At 35.2% G+C, this 22027-nt stretch overlaps 1 protein-coding gene across 1 annotated transcript; it reads left to right on the top strand.

Annotated features, from left to right (window-relative positions):
• The first annotated feature begins 365 nt into the window (after window positions 1-365).
• Window positions 366-14520, top strand: LOC121392533 (receptor-type tyrosine-protein phosphatase T-like). Its single transcript, XM_041523714.1, has 20 exons — window positions 366-474; window positions 1647-1793; window positions 2206-2349; window positions 2686-2832; window positions 3267-3413; window positions 4022-4139; window positions 4949-5022; window positions 5495-5835; window positions 6678-6765; window positions 7392-7468; window positions 8168-8204; window positions 8840-8937; window positions 10170-10295; window positions 11065-11210; window positions 11347-11482; window positions 11749-11895; window positions 12626-12656; window positions 13039-13103; window positions 13792-13908; window positions 14353-14520. Exons 1-20 carry the CDS (start codon window positions 366-368, stop codon window positions 14503-14505), a joined length of 2448 nt encoding a protein of 815 aa, XP_041379648.1. The 3' UTR covers window positions 14506-14520.
• Window positions 14521-22027: the final 7507 nt, after the last annotated feature.

Below are 22027 nucleotides of genomic sequence, written 5' to 3'. Positions count from 1 at the left end.
AAGATAATACACACATTACACATGCCAGTATTGTACAGCATGCATCTATTTGCCGCGCCAAAATCTGTTATGTTGGTATTGATAGACACTACATTATGCATTTCGTATTTAATGATTATTTATAACTTAAAACGCAAGAAATTGTGTACTCTTTGATGCATATTTTATTTGTTTTTATTTGTTTAGCTAGTTTGCAGTGATTGGATTTTTGTTTGTTTATTTGTTTGTTTTTGTTGTTGGGGGGGGGGGGTTAGGGTACATAATATTGCTCAGACGCATAAGGTTTCTCTCATTATAATCGGAAAAAGAGTCTAAATACTAAATTTTCAGTGTGTCTATCTGGAACATATGGTTATACCTGTAACATGTCCTGTGAGGCGAGGAAATGTTCTGGAAACTCGACGTGTGACAGATGTAATGGAACATGTGACAACGGCTGCTTGAAAGGCTGGGAGTTACCAGACTGCATCACTGGTATGTGCCGTTCATTTATTATGACATTACAGAAATGCATAACTATCAAATGGCCACTATGCGTCTGTGGTGAAATGAATGCCAGGATATAAACTTATTAATATACTGAGTCAAATTCAAAACTTCACCACCTAAAATTTGAATAAATTCAATGAGTGTTGAAAGCAGGTATTTTTTTCAGGAATAGATATTGTAATGGCAATGTCGACACTCCATTTGACGCTCATCACAGGCCACGTGGCCCGATCCATAGCACGTGCACAGCACCACTGAGGCAAAAGTGGTTACGTGACTACAATAGCACACGTGTTTTCATCGTTACGACATTTGTTACAATCTGTTTCGACGTAGTCGGCATGTCGACAGGCAATTTATGATCTTCGGACACGAGTACAATAAACGTGCACTACAGCTATCCCGCCCCCCCCCCCCCCCTCACTGTTGCATACCGCGACAGGTGTCGGTCCAGGAGCATGTGCCCTTCATGGCAGCTCATGGTCCATCGTACAGCATGACAACGCCAGACCCTATACAGCCATCTTGACATGGGATTTCCCATGGAACGCGGGCATCAATGTCACGGATTGGCCTTCAAGGTCGCCCAACCTGAATCCCATCGAGCACGTCTTGGATGTGCTGGGAAGACGCTTGCGCACTCTCGGGAACCCTTTACACAGACGTTGCAGGAACGTTGTGCCTCATTAGTGCAACAATGGCACCGTATCCCTAAAGCAGATTGTCTAATGCAGTATTTACTCGCATTAGACAATGAACGAGGAGGCGTTGCCTTGCAGTTGTGGGTACATATGGAGGGCATACTCGCTACTGAAACTGTGATTTCATCAGACGACCCTGCTTGTGAATTACTATTTTGACTGTTTGTGGTTTTGATGAATGCTGTGGGTGCATCGAACAGATGTTTGACTCAACATTTATTTTTATTTTTTCTTTGGACGCCATGCAATAACAACATACTGTATTTAACACGTTCTTCTGTCATATTACAGCAACATCATCGATTTACTTAATATGTCAATTCATACACCAACAGAATTATTCGAGTATTTTTAAATACATACCATACGCATGTAAATCACAGCACAGGATTTCATTGTTTCACTATGATTAAACACCCATTACAAAATACTGGATTATGGCTTATATGTTTACAGAATGTCGACACAATACCTTTGGACCTAACTGCCTGTTCAACTGTACTGAAAGGCACTGTAAGGGAGACAACTCAGAATGTGATGTTGAAGATGGTAATTGTCAAGATGGCTGTAAGCCAGGCTGGAAGAATACAAATTGCACTGAGAGTAAGTGAAACTATTAACCAGAATTCAAAATCCAAACTCCAAATATACTCAGAAAATATATGCCATTTGTTGTTGACTTGAACATTTTCTGCAACCTACCAGAACCAGAGAAAAACAGTCTGGCCTTCAGATGAACCCCTGAAGGAGAAACTCTTTGGTCCCTGTCTGAGCGTACGAAGAAGAAGAAGTGTATGCTTTGACGCATGCTTTATTTTGTTTGTTTGTTTGGATTTTTTAAAGATTGTTTGTTTGTATGTTTTATTGGAAGTAGGGGACATAATGTTGCTCAGACACATCAGGTTTCTCTCATTATACTCGAAAAAATAGTCTAAATACTCATTACAAGGCGGTAGGTCTAAACTATGTAGATGTGTCGTTAAACAAATTCCTTTTCATTATTTCCTCTTTTTAGTTTGTCCGCCTGGAAAATACGGTTACAACTGTAACATGTCCTGTGAGGAGAGGGGATGTGCTGGAAACTCGACGTGTGACAGATTTAATGGAACATGTGACAGTGGCTGCTTGAAAGGCATGGAGTTACCGAACTGTATCACTGGTATGTGTCATGCATTTATTATCACATTAGATAAATACATAACTATCAAACGGCCACTGTGTCTCTGTGGTGAAATAATGTCAATTGTCACTCACTAAAGCTCGTGATAAGTGAAACATGTTATATTTAGGACATAAATATAATAATAACACATAACTTGCAGCAAAATCATCGAATTACTTATTATGTCATATCATACACCAATAGAATTATTCGATTATTTCTGACATACACACAATAAGCATATACACCACAGCACAGGATTTCATTATTTCACTTGCCACTATGATTAGACACCCATTACAAATGACTGAATTATGGCTTCTATGTTTACAGAATGTCGACACAATACCTTTGGACCTAACTGTTTGTTCAGCTGTACTGATCGACACTGTAAGGGAGACAACTCAAAATGTGATGTTGAAGATGGTAATTGTCAAGATGTCTGTAAGCCAGGCTGGAAGAATGCAAATTGCACTGAGAGTAAGCGAAACTATTAACCAGGATTCAAACTCCAAACTCCAAATATCCCCAAAACACATATGCAATTTGTCGCTAACAGGGGCATGACACAGTGGTCAAGCGGTCGCCTGATCCGCTGTCAGTCGGGCTATTTCTCGTTCCTGTCTGTGTGATGGTACATATAAACAGATATCTTGCTACTAATAGAAAACGTGGCTGGTTTCCTCTCTAAGAGAATATATATGTAAACAATACCAAATGTTTGACAACTAATAGCCATTGATTACAAATCCGATGTGCTCCAGCAGTGTCGTTAAACAAACACAATTTGTTTTCAACTATAGATAAGGTGTACCACCAATGCACATCAAGAAACATTGCAAAAAGTCTATTTCTTGATTTTATCCACAGTTCCCCATGTTAAGCATTATTTAAAACGCTCTATATATTTACAGGGTGTGATCTTGGGAATTATGGTCAAACATGCAATTCCTCGTGCAGTGCCAGACACTGTAAAGCTGATAATGAATCATGTGATCACGTGACTGGTTTATTTAGTGGACTATGTGAAGCTGGTTGGCATGGCGGTGACTGCACGCTCAGTAAGTACAAACGAGTTATGTTCTAGGTGAGATACCGCAATACTCACAACATAATTATTATGATTATATTGTACCAAAAATATATTTAAAAAACATTTTTAGTAGTTGTCCGTGTGTATATTAGTGCATATTATTAATCATTTGCTGATTTATTATGGCCCTCAGAATGTATTTGAAAATAGCAGCCACTGTCAATTTGGGTGCTTGAGGGATTCACATGTGAGGGTCCTGAACATGTGTCAGGGGGTTAGGGGCATTTTGAATTCCATATCTTCAAAAACGGCATGTCCAGGCTCTTGTCACAGTAATTGGTAAATGTGGGAGACACTCCGTTCTGTGGCCAGTGTTTATTTAGTAGTTCTTAATTTGTATGTTACATCATTTATTGTTGAAACATTTTAAGCAACTTTCTAACTTAAAATCATGCTTGAAATTACAGTAGTTGAAACTTGTAAAACCAAGTTTTTCAATATTCTTCTCTTTTTTTTAAATATCTGATCACATAATATATTAATAAACCACATTTGTTCTTTTCATAATGAATACGATACCAATATTAATTATATATGACACAATGTTGAGGAACATCCAAATTTGCGTTGTTGCAGGCATTGCACAAACTGCTGCACCTAATGCAAATCCAGGACCAATTATCGGTGGTGTCATCGGTACCGCTGCGGTTGTCGTTATCGTTGTCGTGACCGTCATCGGCTTTGTATTTCTGAGGTAAGTCCTTTTTCAGACGTCAATTCGAAGTATTCCTAATCTACATTGCCATGGGTGTAGCTGTTATAAAATTATGTGCAGCCAATGGGTGGTGAAGAGGTGAATATTCTGTGGTTCTAGAAAATGTTCTTCGGAGAATGCATATTAGTGTCATTCTGATGTGCATTGGGGTTTTTTCAGATTTTTTAACGATTGTCAGTTTATATTTCTTATTGATGTCCCCAGCTAGTGATCTTTATAATGACAATGTGGTGGTGTTTTTTTTTTAGATTTTGACCCTCTCCTTTAATATCATTACATGTATAAGGTTTGATTTTTGTGGTGGTGTTTTTTAAAAACAATAATATTTTAATATATTACCTTTTTGTGATGTGTATTTTTATGCCCGGGTGTGATTAAACATCCATTCATTCATTCATTTAAACACAAAACGAGAGACAAAGTTGATATTAGAATAAGGATAACCCCATTGTGTTTCCATTTTCCTTTAATAACGCATGCTTTAGATGGTAGTTCATTCATACTGTTTTTGTTTGTTTGTTTGGTGTTTTTTGTGTTTTTCTTTTTTTTTTTGCTAAGTTAAATATTAGCAAAATCGATGAATTGTGGAGTTCCAGACAGTTGCCTGATATAACATCCAGTAAAGTTATTACTATGTCAAACATTTTTGTAAAACAAATATTCGTTGACTTAAAGTTTGTTAACCTTTTGCTAGATGTCTTTATCTCTTGAACATATGAGAGTAAACACAGTTCTGTTTGGTCCAGTGTCTAAAAACGTACGTCTTTTAACATTATTTTCTTGCCTAGGAGAAGGAATCGGGCACAAAACGACACCAAAACTGATGAACCAATCATACCAGAGACTAAAGCATCGACAAGAGGTATTATATCATCCACTGTTCTTTATTTTCGTTGGGGTCCTGTTAATTTTGTTTGTTGGTGTTTTGTCTTTGAAAGGAATCGAATACAATACTAGTTTTCAAAAAGAAATTGAGCAAATGTTCAGTAAAACATTTAGCAGTCACAGCCATATTAAAGTGTACTTCTATAGTTCATAAGTGTATTTTGTGTCTAGTTCCAGTGTACTATATTTAGTACACACTGGCATAGACAGAGGGGGCCAAGTGAGCAATACCCTCACCTCAACCACACCTCTTTTTTCCAAAACGTTATGTATTGTCCTTTCGTCTCATAGCAAATGTGGTTGTCACCCAATATGCTCCCCTCCCTACAAAATCGTGGCTACGACAGTAATAATGCTTACCTAGGTTAATTTTCTTCTTCTCGTCCCGTAGTTATGTTATCTAGATTAGACCCTGATAATATAGTTCAGCACCTCAAAATAAATTACAGAAAGAAAACGCCATGCACCTAACGTCTCTACTTACGTTAATGTTGAGCTATCCTCAACAAACTTTGCCAAAAGTTTTGAGGTAAGCAAAACATTTGCCAGTGATGAAGTACCATTCATAACCGCTGGTGAAGTAGCGCTAGTGGTTGATCAAGGACAGTCAGAAGTCCAACTGTCTGACGAAGACGATGAGGACATCCAAGATCCTAACACGTACTACAATAATGTCCAACCAGCAGTTCCTTCCTTCAGTCTGCCAGAAGAAGGTTTTTACGTGACAGAACTTGAAGGTGTCATCGAAAGCATCAGGAATCAGCCTGGAGGATTTCAAGCAGAATATGTTGTAAGATATCTACATTTCTGTTTTTGCTTGAAGATAATTTTGTATCTGAGTGTTTAGTTAGAATTGTATAAAAGGAGAATTGAAACTAAATAAATATGTATCAAACCTTCAGCACATTTGAAAAGTAAGCCATATAATGTGTAACATTTCGATACTTGATGGAGAGTGAGAGACAGACTAACACATACAGATATAGAGGGAGGGGAATATAAGAGAGGGATGGGAGAGGGTGTGCGAAATCAAATGAGGGTGGAGAAAGATGTAGAGAGAACGAGCTGAGGGAGAGAGAGAGAGAGAGAGAGAGAGAGAGAGAGAGAGAGAGAGAGAGAGAGAGAGAGAGAGAGAGAGAGAGAGAGAGAGATAGTGAGAGAGAGAGAGATAGAGAGAGAGAGAGAGAGAGAGATTGTAACTCAGTTAGGCTATTGCTACTCTAATGATATTTCATATGCACTTTGCCATAAATAGAGGTCGTATGTCCCTCATTGGGTGGCAAAACGCCAACTGTTTTATGTTTATGTTTTATTCTGTTTGTGTAGCATTTCAACGGTCCAGTCAAAACCAAATCATTTGAGCTGACGTAGGCAGGCGTGGGCCATGGACAGTTGAACTGTTACGGATACTGACTGGGTGATATTCATATTCTTGTGTTCAGAACACACTCAGTACCTACATCGGCTCCAAGTGTAAGAGATAAATCAACTGGCACTAAAGGGATTCGGACCATGGGCTCTAAATACAAGATTCCAACGCTTTTCCAACTATGCTAAGGAAATTCCCACTAGCAACTGCCAACAGGAGCACTTTATGCTTACCCTATCACATGAATATTACTTTGATTTCAGAAACTTCCAAGTGGGTTTTGTCATTCGTACAATGATTCCCAGATACCAGAAAACAGGTGCAAGAACAGATATGCTGGTTACTACCCATGTGCGTTCATACTTGTAATTATAAATGTAAAGTTGCATTAATATTTTGGTATTAGTGTGATAGTTACTGAAGTATATGTATTTAAAATGGCAGTTTTATATTGTGCTTTTAAATTTGAGCACTAGTAATCTGACATATATTTATACTAGTACATACTTATCTTCCTGAATTTCAATATACATCTCGTTCTCTATCTATCTCACTTTCTATCTGACTCTCTATCTGTCTCTCTTTCTTTATAATATATATATATATATATATAATATATATATATATATATATATATTATATATATATATATATATTCAGTGATACCTCGATAATCCAGACAATATAGTTTTTTCCTAAAAGTTTCCGGTTTAACGAATGTCCGTAGTGCTGGATGATATCTGAAGACGTATGTCCCTTGAATGGCAAACCAAGAAAAGAAATAAGCAACAAATACATATTGGTATATATAGTATGTATTTATCTGTTTATACAGTAAGTCCACAAATCAATTGATCGGTCTGTCTTCATATATGACATGATTAATAATTGTAATTTGTTTTAACAGACAGGTCTTTCGTTGTATCACTTTGTTCATGACCTTTTGTTAGTTATTTCATTGTTACTGTTTATTCCAGATGACAACAATCGTGTCAAACTATCAGCGCTGCCAAACACCCCGCACTTTGACTACATCAACGCTAGTTACGTCGATGTAAGTAAATTGATAATAATGTAACCGTGATGTGTTCTCTGCTATGGTTATAAAACTAATGAAACATATTCATCAGTTGTGTTAAATTGAAATATGCATTGAACTCTGTCTGGTACATAAAATAATTATTTTATCAAGATTGTATTCTGTACATAAAGTGTACATGTTTTGGTTTTCCACATTGAATATCTGGCTTCATGTCTATTACACTTCGAAGTCTACCCCAAGCATTTAATACTTAACTTTATTCAAACTAGTTCAGACTAGACTTTAAATGGTGTTAAGCCGTGGTTCTGTATTATTTTATACAATTGTTCATTAACTTTAGCATATTTTCTATTTCTGTATACTGTATCAGGATATGTTTTGTTTTTTTGTTTTTTTTAATCAATTGATTATTTTATATAAATATAAATAACGAAATAGTACGATGTGTTAACCTGAATTAAGACATTATTTATTCATAAAACATTAAATTACATGTTGCTTGAAAACGTTTTTAAATATGCCTGTGCAAGCTTATAAAAACATATTTGCGTCATGGACAATACTGTACATTGACTGCATACACATCACATGCCTAGACTTAATATCGTTAAACGTACTTATCATTTATCAATAAAATGTATATACATGTTTATTCATATAGTTAAATTAATGTTTATTCATATAGTTTAATTCTGAATTGCATTTTTTCAGGCATATGAGAAGCCGAATTATTTCATCGCAGCTCAAGGTATGAAGACACAAGTAACTGTTTAAAATACAACACTGAAACACTTCTAACTGAGATTGTACTTAAAACATATTGAGACTTTATTGTTGTTTCATCCTGATGACTGACACCCCTGTTATAAACGAGGCCCCTTGGTATTAATGTCCTTGCTTTGATCAAAGGTTATGATATGTTCTGGCCTACCATTGCAAAGTGCGGGTATATGCTGCCCATCAGTAGTTTTCTATTGACCCACATATAGTGGGCGGGATTTAGCTGTCGGTTGAGTGCTTGCTTGCATCACATGATTGAACTAACTCGGTGGATCCATTCAACTGACTGGGCTTTTCTCCTTCCAACCAGTGCACCACACCTGGTCAAATGCCGTGGTATGTGTTCTCCTGTCTGTGGGAAAGTGCATATAAAGGAGCTCTTGCTGCATTAGGATAAATGCAGCGGGATTCCTGTGATGACTACTATTTAGAATTATCAAATATTTGGCATCCAATATCCGATTATTAATTAATCAATGTGCTCTAGTAGTGTCGTTAAACAAAAGAAAAATTTAACATTTAGTGGAATACAGCTATCGATTGATTATGATAAAGATTATAAAAAAAACCTCTTGTTATTTGAATATTCATTCTATATTCCAGCTCCAAATACAGGTACTTTGCTAGATTTCTGCAGGATGATTTGGGAGCAGGACTGTGGACAAATCGTCATGTTGACAAACCTAGTGGAGAATGGAAAGGTTCGTATTTGATGCTTAGTTCAGAAAATCAAAAGCTAAATAATATAAAATACTGTTCATGTTCCTTAATGAACATGTGCAAACGGGATTAATAAACACATTTGCACTTTTTAGTTTGTTCATGAACATGTTGACTTTTTATACTTTCGTTTCCTCTTTATATTTTGGTTAAGTGACGGGTATTTATTATCTAAGGATTCCTGTTTTTATTATCATAGATTTCTACATCCTCAACAAGATCATCTGTAAATTATTAGTGTTTAATCATCAATAATCGGCTATAATCTGTCTGCATCAATTGAGCAACTTTCAATCATGCAATCAGTTAGATTTTAATTGTTATAACTATGCATATATTGTTGTGTGTTTTTCTGGATAGACCATTCAAATACTTTATTTTTTCTTTAACACCTATTCAGTATCTGTATTTGTACGTATATACGACAACAAAGGGAAGAAAAAGGTTGTTTTGTTTAACGACATCAATAGATCAGATTGATTTATTAATTATCGGCTATGGGATGTTAAACATTTGGTAATTTTGACATATAGTCTTAGAGAGGAACCCCGCTAAATTGTTCCATTAGTAGCAAGGGATCTTTTATATGCACCATCCATCAGACATCACAGCACATACCATGGTCTTTGATATCCTAGTCATGGTGCATTGACTGGGTCGAGACATAGCCCAATGGTTGCATCGATGAGGATCAATCCCAGATAGACTGTGCATCAAACGAGTGCTTTGTCAGTGAGCTACGTTGCAGCCCTGTAGGAACAATTATTGTAGTTAACATTTTCCATGACAATCGAGAATAGGTTTTGATAATCGACTATCGCATCGGTGGAGCTCAACTGTTCGTGTGTAATCGATCATTGGAATATCACTAGTCTTAATTTATGGGACTCTAAATTAGTGTACGACATGCCAGGATACCATCTGTTATATTACTGATTAATCATACGTGTTGGAGAATTACCTTGAAACATTCAGTCCCAGTGTGCGTCATTAGCTGCAGTTTATTAATATTTATATTAGTTTAGAAACGAGTGTCTGCCAGCACACTTTCTTATCTATGGTTAATTAGGCATCCATTTTTGTGTAAGATCTGGTAGGCCGAGTGGTTAAGACCGCGGGCTGTCAAATTCCATGTAGGTTCAGTAGGTTCGAATCCTGTAATCGACACTTTGTGTTATTAACTATTTGGAGAGAACTTTCGTTTGTACTTTAGCATAAGAGTGTGCCCTACTGGAGGGATTCGGGGTCGATGAATGTTGGATATTTTGTCGTGGTGGTCACGGAAGTCATTGAACGAGCAGACTACGTCGTCAGAAAGATACAGATCACTCATACGAAGGTAAATCTGAACAATAAGATCATATATCTACGCAAATCTAATGGGCATTTGGCAAAATAGTAATTCATTCAACTATATATAGTGGTTCATTTATAGGATATCTAACCACCGCTATGACACCGCTAAAATAAAGAAAATGCGCGAAATGCTTTCCCGTATTTGTTCCTATTGATCTGAACGACAAAACATTAACATCTCTCATAATGAAACCCTTATGTCTGCACATTGCATAGTTAAGGGGAAGGCTCAGCACTTACTACGTGTGATTATGAATCACTTAAAAAAGCAAAAATACAAGGTGTTCAGAAAAGCCAGAAATAGATTGAACCAAATATGTAGCCATACATGACATTTCCTAACAAAATTCTTTCACACTTGTCACCTTTATATTTGTTCGGTCATCTGAAGTCATGCACAATATTACCATAGTCTTCATTTGTATCTTAGTTTGGTTCTTTTCTGTATTATAACTTGCAATATCCAACTTTAACAAAACCTCCACTCTATCCTCAATATTTTCTTTGAGTACCTCCAGTTGTTTTGTTTCTGCTGTGTGAGATTTATTATTCCCAGTAAGCATATTCCTCATCCGTTGTATATGAAATCATAAAGATTTCAGACTCACTTCAGAAAGTGTATAGTGTACTTTATGTTCTTCTGTGTTTTTCGTAAAGTCACCTTAGATGTATACATCCTAGAAAGCATTTATTGATCAGTTCTATACCTATTGTATATGTGGTAAATGTTTGTATTATTTTTGTTTTTTCAGTCTAAGAAGTGCAAGACGTTTGACCATTACCACTTCACATCATGGCCTGATCACGGAGTACCTAAAGTGTTGGATTTACTGGAATTCTTCTGGTTGACAAGAGATACTCCTCCGTCCCGTCCTGGTCCTGTCCTGGTGCACTGCAGGTAATAGCTGCTGAGTATTACAGCCATGTCTTAATTTGTAATTGTTTAAAAATCGAAACATCCTCATTTTTTTTATATCGCCTTTGATCTATCTCTAAGGACATTTTTGTCTGACAGAATCAGTTTGTTTTAACAGTGCTGGAATTGGAAGAACTGGAACATACATTGCTCTACATATCCTGACAGACGAGATAAACAAAACTGGAAGAATGAACATACTGGAAGTGATGACCACGATTAGAGATCAAAGAAAAAACATGGTCCAGACAAAGGTTTATTAGTAATTTAATTTATAAGTTTAGCCAATAAAGGAAAATGATTAGTTTTACTTTATCGATAAATAGCAGGCAATAGACAGTTTTACTTCATCTAACAGTTAAAATCGAATATGGACAATTAAGCAAATATATATTTGATATCTGACTAGCTTAGACTACCTTAGCTCAGCCTAAAGCAATAACCAATATGCATGACATATAGACATTCTATGTGCATTTATGTTTATATTCTTTTCTTATTTTTCTTCTTTTTTTCTCAGAATCAGTATGAATGCATTTTCACAACAATGCTTGAGGTTGTAGAGTATGGACAGACGAGTATGATCACATCTGCATACACACTAAAATATGCTGAACTAAACGGATCTTTGAACATGGGTAAAAAAACACTCGATGAGCTAGCCGAGGTATTCAACGTTTATCATTTATCATTTCATAATATAAAATATTTCGCTCAGTACATCAATTAAACAATTTCGTTTCTTTTTGACTTTATAACATATGTTATTCCTGTTGTTTTAGTCAACCTTTTTTTCAGATTCATATTTTTACATTCATGTTTTACTTTTTGTGCATTCACCAAATCTAATACGTGTTCATTTGTATCATCTTTGTTTTTAAATACAAAAACTTCTAATTTTCTTAATATAGCTGATCGTGCTTTAAAAATATATCTAACGTATGCCATCCAGTGTATATAATCCACTGGAAAGAATATGGCTGGATTATGCCATCACACTTTACTGATGCATATATCTTGATCCCATCCCAGTGCATAATCCATAAAAGCGTTTCACATTTCACATCCTGGTCAGTACCAAATTGGGGCTAAACAAATCTGAAACAAATCACTTAAATCAGATCATGTATGGACGCCATATGTACACAATCAGATTGATGTCAGCTGTGGGGTAATTAATATATTGGTGGCAGAAGTGAGACCAGTGGTCTTGTTTTATTGTGGTGCTGTAAAATGTAACCTATATATTCTTTACAAAATATATGACCATATATGTATGCTCTTTAACGTTATTTGATTATTTGTTCTTGTTGTTATAATATTATTTATTATTATTATTATTGTTATTATTATTATTATTATTATTATTATCATTATTATTATTATTATTATTATAGGTCATTGCATCTACTGATACATCTGATAAAGGTATGTGTGCTACCAAAACACCTTCCTTAATTTGACAGAATTGTTAATTGTTCACAGTTCGCCATCAAGAATGTGACTTTTCTATATGAAAAAGATGATAAATGAAAACTCCCACATATAATGCAATTATTATGTTATTCATATCTGTAAATAATTTTAGAAACATATGGAGTCCTATAACCAAATCAAAATGTATCTAATGACGGGTATGCTCAATTATTTTATAAATCTTAGTTTTAAGGAACTATTCCTGATAATGGTGGACTTTGGAGTAGATGGGAGGAGGGTGAGTGCCATGAATGAATATATTGTGATATTTAAAAGCAATACTGCATATCAAATGTCATACTGTACTCTATGCTCTTGTATTTCAACTGTCTAGGTCTCCCGCTGAAGAACCAACTTTGGGTTGATGGAAAGAACGATCTGTTCGTTGTTCAAGCTTCAGTAAGTAAGATTTTGGTGTATTCAAATTGTACATTATGTTCTGTTATTAGTGTTTTGTTCAGTATATGATATAACTTTGGATTATGAAAAAAAAGTTTTTCCTTTTACATAAATATTACATTAGTACAAAAAGCTTATGTATATTTCGATAGAATTATATTAGATATTAGAAAGAATATTTCGTATATTTTAACCTTTTTTCTTATTTTCTTGCAACTACACTATTTGTATGCAATGTATTCTGGTCTATTTGTGTCTTCAACTGTGTGCATTTGTGATCAGAACCGATTATGTCCATTCATCATAAAAATGACCAATCCAAAATTTCGCTTTTTTAAAAATTGGAGGACATACACATAATTGGATGAATGGAAAGCTTTATAATTCTCAGCCCAGAATACAATGCATGCTGATTTGGGGATTACGTTTTTCGACATGTGTTGGGGGAGTAGAAGTAAAGTGTCCTATACAATGTATTAGGGAGTGTTTAGACCTTATAAATATGTGTGCAGGGAGTTTTTTGACCCGATTTTCCCAAGTCCAGGCCGATGAATAAAGTATTATAGTTATGTATTTTATATTTTAAACTTTACATTTATCTGTTCTTATATGTAAACGATTTTCGTATAATGTATCCTGATCGGTTTGTGTCTTAAAATGAGTTTATTTTGTTGTTGTTTTCTCCAAGTCGAAGCTGATGAATAAAGGCTATCTATTGGTTTACACTCCACAAAGAACAGCGAATCTGCTGTGGAAACTGATCATGGAGAATGATTCACTGACTCTTGTCACTCTGGGTAATAAGGTAAGTCAATCGGGTACCAGACTCTGAAATATGAAATCTACTGCCATCATATACCTTACACATTCCAATTACCTACCACCCTGACAAAGTTCAAGAAAATGTTAATTTTAAATGTATTTTTGGGGAAGCATGACCCAAACCCCCACAAACAATCCACTCGCCAGTCTAAACTCCCTTGTTCAGAACTTACTGCAGACGTGGGTGCATCACATAGGTGAGGTTACACCTACCACTCAAATTATATTAACATACATAACAACAGTCTAGACCCACCCCTACACATCTGCCTGCATGACATAAGTTACAACTACCAGTTAGAAGTGAGGATTTTAATTGATAGAACATGTCCTTTCCCTAAGCATATCACTATATACCATCGTATCAAATACGACTGTTTAAAGTGTAGCAGTTGTGCTATGTTCACTTCATTTAATTTCATTGTAGAATGATACAGATTTCATCCCAAGTCCAAGCCAGTCCAGTGTGTATGGAAAGATGACTGTGACGTCGGTGACTGAAACTTATGTCTCGAGAGAAATATCGTTAAGAATTCTTAATGTTGAAATGAAGGTGAGATATGTTAGAATAAAAATTTAACAAGATGTTACCAGTATATAAATGCTTAAAGATTTGGAAGGTAGCATTTGCACCGTGCCCATTGTTAACAGGTAAATATGCAAAGTCAAAGTCAATATTTGTAATGATCTATGACAAAACTTTACTTTCATATAGTATATATATATATATATATATATATGGCATATATATATATATATATATTATATATAAATATATATATTGATAAAGTATACAGATATAGAAATATAGATGGAGGATTAATAGATGGATGGAGGACGACCGGAGAGATGGATAAATAGATTTTGAATCATGTACAGATATTTTTTATCAGTTATGATAGCAGGTGTTCGCGAAAGGTGGGCATATCCTCTCCCACCAGTGGCACCCGTCGTGAGCACAACATACAGCCATTAATTCCATACTTAAAATGTACAAGAGTTTCACACATAAAGTTGAACAAAAATGTACAAGGTCAATATAGCGTAATGCATCAGACATCATTTTAGTCAGTGATGTGTCATATCGTGAAATGGCCTCTAAGTGTCCACCATAAAACCTTTTGGACAAAGAACTTCTCTATGAGGTGTCTCATACTTTGCGAAATATGGACACCAACCTCTGATGCAGAAGGAATAGTGCACAACATGAAAAGAAAATGTATAATTGGGAAGCTGAAGTTATCCCTTTTATCATACAGGTTTGTATGAAGGCCAAAGTTGTTCTGAAATATGGGTTATGACTCGTTGTGTGACGAATGAAACAAAAAATGTACTAATCCGTTAGAGTTTTTATTAGTCCATCATCCTACAGGACAATATAATATTGCTATGACATAAACTTGAAATAATCACTCATTAAAAACTCTCACTCTCTGTCTCTCTCTCTCTCTCTCTCTCTCTCTCTCTCTCTCTCTCTCTCTCTCTCTCTCTCTCTCTCTCTCTCTCTCTCTCTCTCTCTCTCTCTCTCTCTCTCTCTTTCTCTCTCTCTCTATCTCTATCTCTCTCTCTGCAGTGTTTGATTGATTTATATTGATACTAATTAATGTTGGTTATACTGATTGTTGTATCTTTTAATTTGTCTGTCAAAACTCTTTCTTATATTTGGCGGCTGTTATAGTATTGCCTGTAGCCTTGGTTTTAAACCAGTAACAACCATACAATTACAATATTCCATTTTACAGGAATCAGATGAAAAGAAAGAAATTGCCAACTTCTCCCTGCGGTCATGGAGAAACATGTCTAACACTTCAACAGTGATAAGTTATCTGACAACTCTGACAGAACAAATCCTGCACAGACAGACCAATCTGAAAATTCACCCTGTCACGGTCGTTTTCGAGTACGTAACTCACAATCACGAAATCTAAACAGCAATCCCGTGTTCTGTAATAGAAACAATATCAATGCTCATTGAAGATTCAAAAGGTTATTTTGCCAAAGTTGTGATTGCATTTATGACTCACTATCAGGTGCCTCGTCTTTATGAGGACTGCCACTCCCAGAAGATCCTTTGAGCGGTGTATGTATTGCCGAGAGTGACTGTCCTCACGTAGACGAGAAGGTAGATAGAGATTTGACGAATCAATCAATATTTTGCCAAATGCCCATTCGACTTTACAGTTTGCAGACATACGGTTTTATGACATCATTCTTGCGCTGCCTGGAGGCATTTGTACCTGACAGTTTAAAGTTTGTTTTGTTTAACGACACCACTTGAGCACATTGATGTATTAATCACAATCTAATGAATGTCTACATTTTTTCCATTAGTAGCAAGGTATCTTTTATATGCACCATCCCACAGACAGGATAGCATATACCACGGTCTTTGATATACCAGTCATGGTGCATTGGCTAGAAAGACAAATAGCCCAATGGGCCCACCGACGAGGATTGATCCCAGACCGAAGGTGCATCAGGCGAGTATTTCACCACAAGTATGAAAATTATATAATATGAAATTGGTAGACAGATGTCCATGCATAATCTGAATGAAAAGCAATTACACAGATATTCGGGGAACATGTGCTAACCTGAGACATTTTTACGATGTATTTCCATCATTCTATCCTGAAAATTAGTAATCAATGTAAGTATGTGCAATGATTCGTTTGCAATCATATAATGATGTTTGGTAGCAATGATAATATGAATAAATGTTATGTAGATTCGGGCATTCCGAATCTGAAAACATATTAGCATTACTGCCAAACAGGTGAACACAGTTGCAAACACTAAACATTTTTACAGGGATTAGGCCACACTCTTTGTTTCTTTAGGATTACGGATTTTTAAGAAGGCAATGTCGGAGGATGGAAAACAAATAAAAATAAAAATAAAATTCACCAATTCCTGTTGTTATTTTTATTGTTGGGGGATGTTTTCAGTAAGAAGTTCGGGATAGAGGAGAAATAAAAATAAAAACGATCTAAAAAGGTTCACAGCCTCGATACACTGAAGCCAGGTATTGCATGCTGTGTATGAGAAGACACTACTATCCACCAGCCCAAAGGAATATAAAAAGAACAATCCAAGAGTTTTAAAACATACAAATTGTCTTATTAACATTTCAGAAAGGTAGGGTATCAATTAAAATATTAACACCATTCGGAGCATGCTTTGCACTATTTTTAATGAAAATCCATCAAGATAAAATTTAAATATGCATATTAATTAAAATGTCAGGGAGAGAACGATTGTTGCACTGCACCAAATAAAATACTTCCGGGTCGAAGCTGAAAGTGCACTGACAAAATCTTTCGGAGTTGGCATTGGATGGGGCTTGTAAACACCGATCTAGCGTATTTCAAGGCTTGTACCCGTATTTTTCAATGTATTATGCGCACCTGTGTATAATGCACCCCCCCCCCTCCCACCCCACCCCCCCACCCCACACACACACACTTTGAACGTTTATTCGAAGACAAAAAACATGAACCACAATATAATGCGCACAGTTTTTTAAACCACAAAATCGACGGTAGATGCAAGATGTACAGTTTTCCACCTCTCACCAAAATTAACTAAAAGCGAAACCAGCGGCATATTTAAGAAACAAAACTTAAGTTAACTTAGGTACTTGCGTACATAGACCTACATGTCACACAAAACGTAGTCTAGTACTTGCGTACTTACATGTCACACATGCATAGATAAAGACAAAATAAATACCCATACACTGTAAATGACTAATTTGATTCTCGTGCACAACGTGAATGCGAGGGGATTTCTAGTTTTATAGTAATGTCGTATATTTTCGGTTTGACGGAAATGGTCAAATTAAATCTCATGGATATTTAAAATATTTACGATCTATTTTTGTGCACTTTTTGGCGAGGTATGAATGCTTTTGTACATTTATTTTACATTTATTAGAACCATCTCAAGTGAAAAGCGATGTTTAAGAGTGTTTTGGCGTTTCGTTGTAATGAACACTGTCAATAACCTGTAAAAGTACCGTAAAGTACCGACGATTTTTTATGGGCGATCGCTGGACATTTTTAAAAACAATTTTTGTTCTATTGTTATGTGTAATGTGCACACCCATTTTTAACCTGTATTTGTTCGAGGGGGGGGGGGGGGGGGGGGGGGTGCGCTTAATACATGGGAAAATATGGTACTTTTATTTATTTCATATTTCCCGACTCTGCCTCTGTAAAAATCGTAAGTAGGCTGGGAAATAAATTAATAAAAAGGGGGGGGGGGGAATTTTTTTTTTTTTTTTTTGGATTTTGGTAAAATCCGAAAACTAAATAAGTGTGGCCTTACAACTAATAATGTGGGTGGAATGAAGGAAATACATGGTGAAAAGCTTTACACGTGTTGTTTTGTTTCAGTGAATCTGACAAAAAGGAAGGTCTGTCATTGTGCATAAAGAACATCATGTCTGCAGTTTCCCTTGACAAGCGAGTTGAGATATTTAACAATGTCAGAAGACTCCAGTCAGTTCTACCAAGTGTTCAATTAACAGTGGTACGTAATGAACAAATGGTTCCTGGTTTAAGCCATTGCGAATGTGTGGTGTCTAGATTTACGTTATTCAGGATAACCGGTCATGGTCTAAAATTGAGATTAACTAGTTTCTGCTTTAGGTTGAGAATAACTACTTATGTTTAACGAGAACACTTGGCTATTGCTTCAAGATATTGTTAATAACTGGTTACAGGTTTGAAACATATATACATATATAACTACTTTAATTAATAACTGGCTACTGCTTCAAGTTATTGTCAATAACTGTTACTGTTTTAAAAGATTTAGAAATATATAACTACATTAATTAATAACTGGCTACTGCTTCACGTTATTGTCAATATTTGGTTACAGTTTTAAAACATTTAGAAATATATAACTATTTTAATTAATAACTGGCTACTGCTTCAAGTTATTGTCAATATTTGGTTACAGTTTTAAAACATTTAAACATATAACTACTTTAATTAATAACTGACTACTGCTTCAAGTTATTGTCAATATTTGGTTACAGTTTTAAAACATTTATAAATATATAACTACTTTAATTAATAACTGGCTATTCCTTCACGTTATTTTAAATATTGGTTACAATTTTGAAATATTTAGAAATATATAATTACTGTGTTTAATAACTGCCTACTGGTTCAAGTTACTGTCAATAATTTCAGCTATAGTTTTGCAATATTTAACACATTTAAATCAATACGTTGTTAGTACTTCAAATCTTTGGCTATATCCGTTTACTGTTTTGATATATTCAAAAGTATGTAACTATTTAACTAGTTACTTCTTCCAGATGCTAACAACAAATAGGTTACTGTTTTGAGTTATTTAGGAATATATGGCTACTTGAAATTAATTATTACTAGTTAATTCTGCAAGTTATTCGGTATAACTGGTTACTGTCAGAGGTGTATAGGCTCCCATTGTTGTAGAGGCAGTCTGATTTTTGCCCGAATTAAACAAAAGTGCCCGAATCTGGATTACAGCGTTTATTCATATTAGCATTATTGTTAAACAGCTATATAAGGTTGTAAACGAATCGCCATGCATATTTACATGAATTACAAATAATAATGTGGCTAGAATTATGAAAATACATGGTGAAAGGTGTTTAGGCCAGCGTATTTCGCGTTTTTTTGCAGGATTTAATTGCCCCCCCCCCCACACACACCCGCCCCCCCCCCCCCCCCTGAACGCCCCAACCTCGTGTCGTACGCTTACGATTACTGATATGACATATTTAGAAATATATCGCTAATTAATAAATTAAATTAATAATTGGTTACTGCCTTTACTTACTACCAATAACTCGCCACCGTTTTGAGATATTGAGAACAAGTAAGATATGTAGTGGTATAACTACTTTAAATTAATAACTGGCTATTCCACACACAACTAGTTCTAATAGTTAACAACTTAACATTTCACTGTCATTCACTCTATTTTATTATATCTTCCTGTACTTTTTCCAGGATGACTTAAAACTGTTCTGTGATGTCCCGTTCGCTGAACTCGAATCCACAGGCGTGTATGTCAACATGTGAACTGATTATGTTCGAACTGACCTGTGATCAGTTAAAGAAGTGGTCAATAATGACAATAGTGGTAGAATACTTAACAGAACTATATCGAGTTCAGAAACAACTAACTGTGTGTTGTATATAATTATGCATATAACATTACTATAGTACGAAAATGACAAATGAAAACAATATAGATTTATTGTATTATAAACTAAATGCAAATCTCATAAACCATGGGCTACAAAGGGTCAGCGTGCACCGCCCAAACAACTCTACTACATTGTATTCTAATGTCCTAATATATCTCGAACATGAAACCAATTAGTAACAGTGAAAAAAAATTGGGATCAACTATTCATTTGTCACGAGTGTTTAAGTGTACCCTAAAAATTGAATAATCTTGTTTTGCCATTCTTTCTCACAGGCTTGATCTTACCTGACGCTTTCTATCCCACCTATGGTCCACTATTGATGTAATCAAATAATTGTGCTAATATATTTTTGATGACACTGGACCTAACCTTACTGGTAGATCCTTTACACTTATAATATTGATATATAGTATATTATATAATATGTATATGTATATGTATAATATCGTTGGATCGAACTCGTTAGAGGGTCGAATACAGCGTTTTGAACCAAAAACGAAGTCCCGAGTTATACTTACACGATGTTTACCTAATGGTTGCGTCGAACTATCCAATTGAATATGTCGAACACTTTCTCGAGCACCGACGAAGTTCTAGCCAACGGGATTCAACTGTATATATAGAGGATTCGTTATGAGTATTTCTTAATATGGAAAATGGAAATATGGATAAAATCTATTTTAATCGGTATTTGTCGAGGCTCTGCTGTAACAAATACCGATTAACTACATAAAGTTGATATTTTACATATTAGAAAAACACGAGCAGTGAATTCTATTTATCCTATACGACTTTGATGTTTTTACTAAATCACAGTACTAATGTCGCCGCTATCGGTAATATCACGTTATTATGATTAGCACAAATTAGTTTGCCGTCACGCATTTTAACTAAATCTTTGAAAACGTTACGCTCAGGTACACAGGATTTGTTCGCTTGTAAGCAAATGGCCCATTCACAGCAACACACACCTTTGCATATGTTGCGGGTTAATATATTAAATTATTACCCTCCTGGTGAAGATATAGCAGTGTCGTACAAATTTCGTACACACCGCCAGGTGCGTATTATAAACTGTATTTTGATTTGTCAACAGGGAACAGAGTCCAGTTCGATTGGTTGGACAGTGATCTTATTAGCATAATGGGACTATTTTTTTCATTCATAATTAATGTCAAGGTCAGTAACATCTCACAACTTTTACTAGAACTGTCATCCATCAATTCAACAATGTCATTCATTATAAATTGATGTAAACCGGACCGCGCGAGAAATAATTTTAAATAGAAAATAAAATAATGAACAGAACAATAATTAAACATATTTATTTTATTTATTATGTGAATTTTTGGTCAACAAATTGTTATTGTCAGTTGTGATTTGTGAATTTATCATTATTAAGGTCGATGACAGTCACTTTTTTTTACCCCTGTTTGGCTTCGTACATAATTAATGAAACACATCCAACGTTATTTTTTTCATATGATATATTTGAAAAAAGGTACTTTTTATTTCTTTCATCTTTTAAAACTTAAACTTAATATTTTGTGCAGACTTATGAAAACAAAAACGACCTGTAAACAGCTTGTTAGAGAAATTTAACAAGGATCAAGGTTAGTAGACCAGGTTTTATTTTAATGTGGCTAAGCATTGTAATCATGTGGCAAATTTTGAATTTGAATGACGCCAGAATGCCAATGACATCACTTTGTACCTCCTTACAATAACCATAAATTCGGTACATGACGTTTCCGTTTTAAGAATGCTCGAAAAAATCAATTCAAAATTCCTACTGGATTTTGTTTGTTTGAACATTACTAATGCACCTGAATGTGTTTGAAACAAAATCCGGTGATTAAAACATGGTACCTTTTACGAAATATGGATT

The sequence above is a fragment of the Gigantopelta aegis genome, unplaced genomic scaffold, assembly GCF_016097555.1.
Source record: "Gigantopelta aegis isolate Gae_Host unplaced genomic scaffold, Gae_host_genome ctg4038_pilon_pilon:::debris, whole genome shotgun sequence".
NCBI classification, from domain to species: Eukaryota; Metazoa; Mollusca; class Gastropoda; order Neomphalida; family Peltospiridae; genus Gigantopelta; species Gigantopelta aegis.
The sequence above is the reverse complement of the archived record's forward strand: the minus strand, read 5'-3'. Positions and strand labels throughout refer to the sequence as shown.

What these genes read in the sequence shown, in the direction of transcription:
- LOC121392533 (XM_041523714.1), top strand. Translation starts at nt 366, where the DNA reads ATGTCCTGTGAGGCGAGGAAATGTTCTGGAAACTCGACGTGTGACAGA. An exon ending in GAATGCAAATTGCACTGAGA is followed by an intron (nt 2,833 to 3,266) that starts GTAAGCGAAACT and finishes ATATATTTACAG; the next exon opens with GGTGTGATCTTGGGAATTAT. An exon ending in TTATTTCATCGCAGCTCAAG is followed by an intron (nt 8,205 to 8,839) that starts GTATGAAGACAC and finishes TCTATATTCCAG; the next exon opens with CTCCAAATACAGGTACTTTG.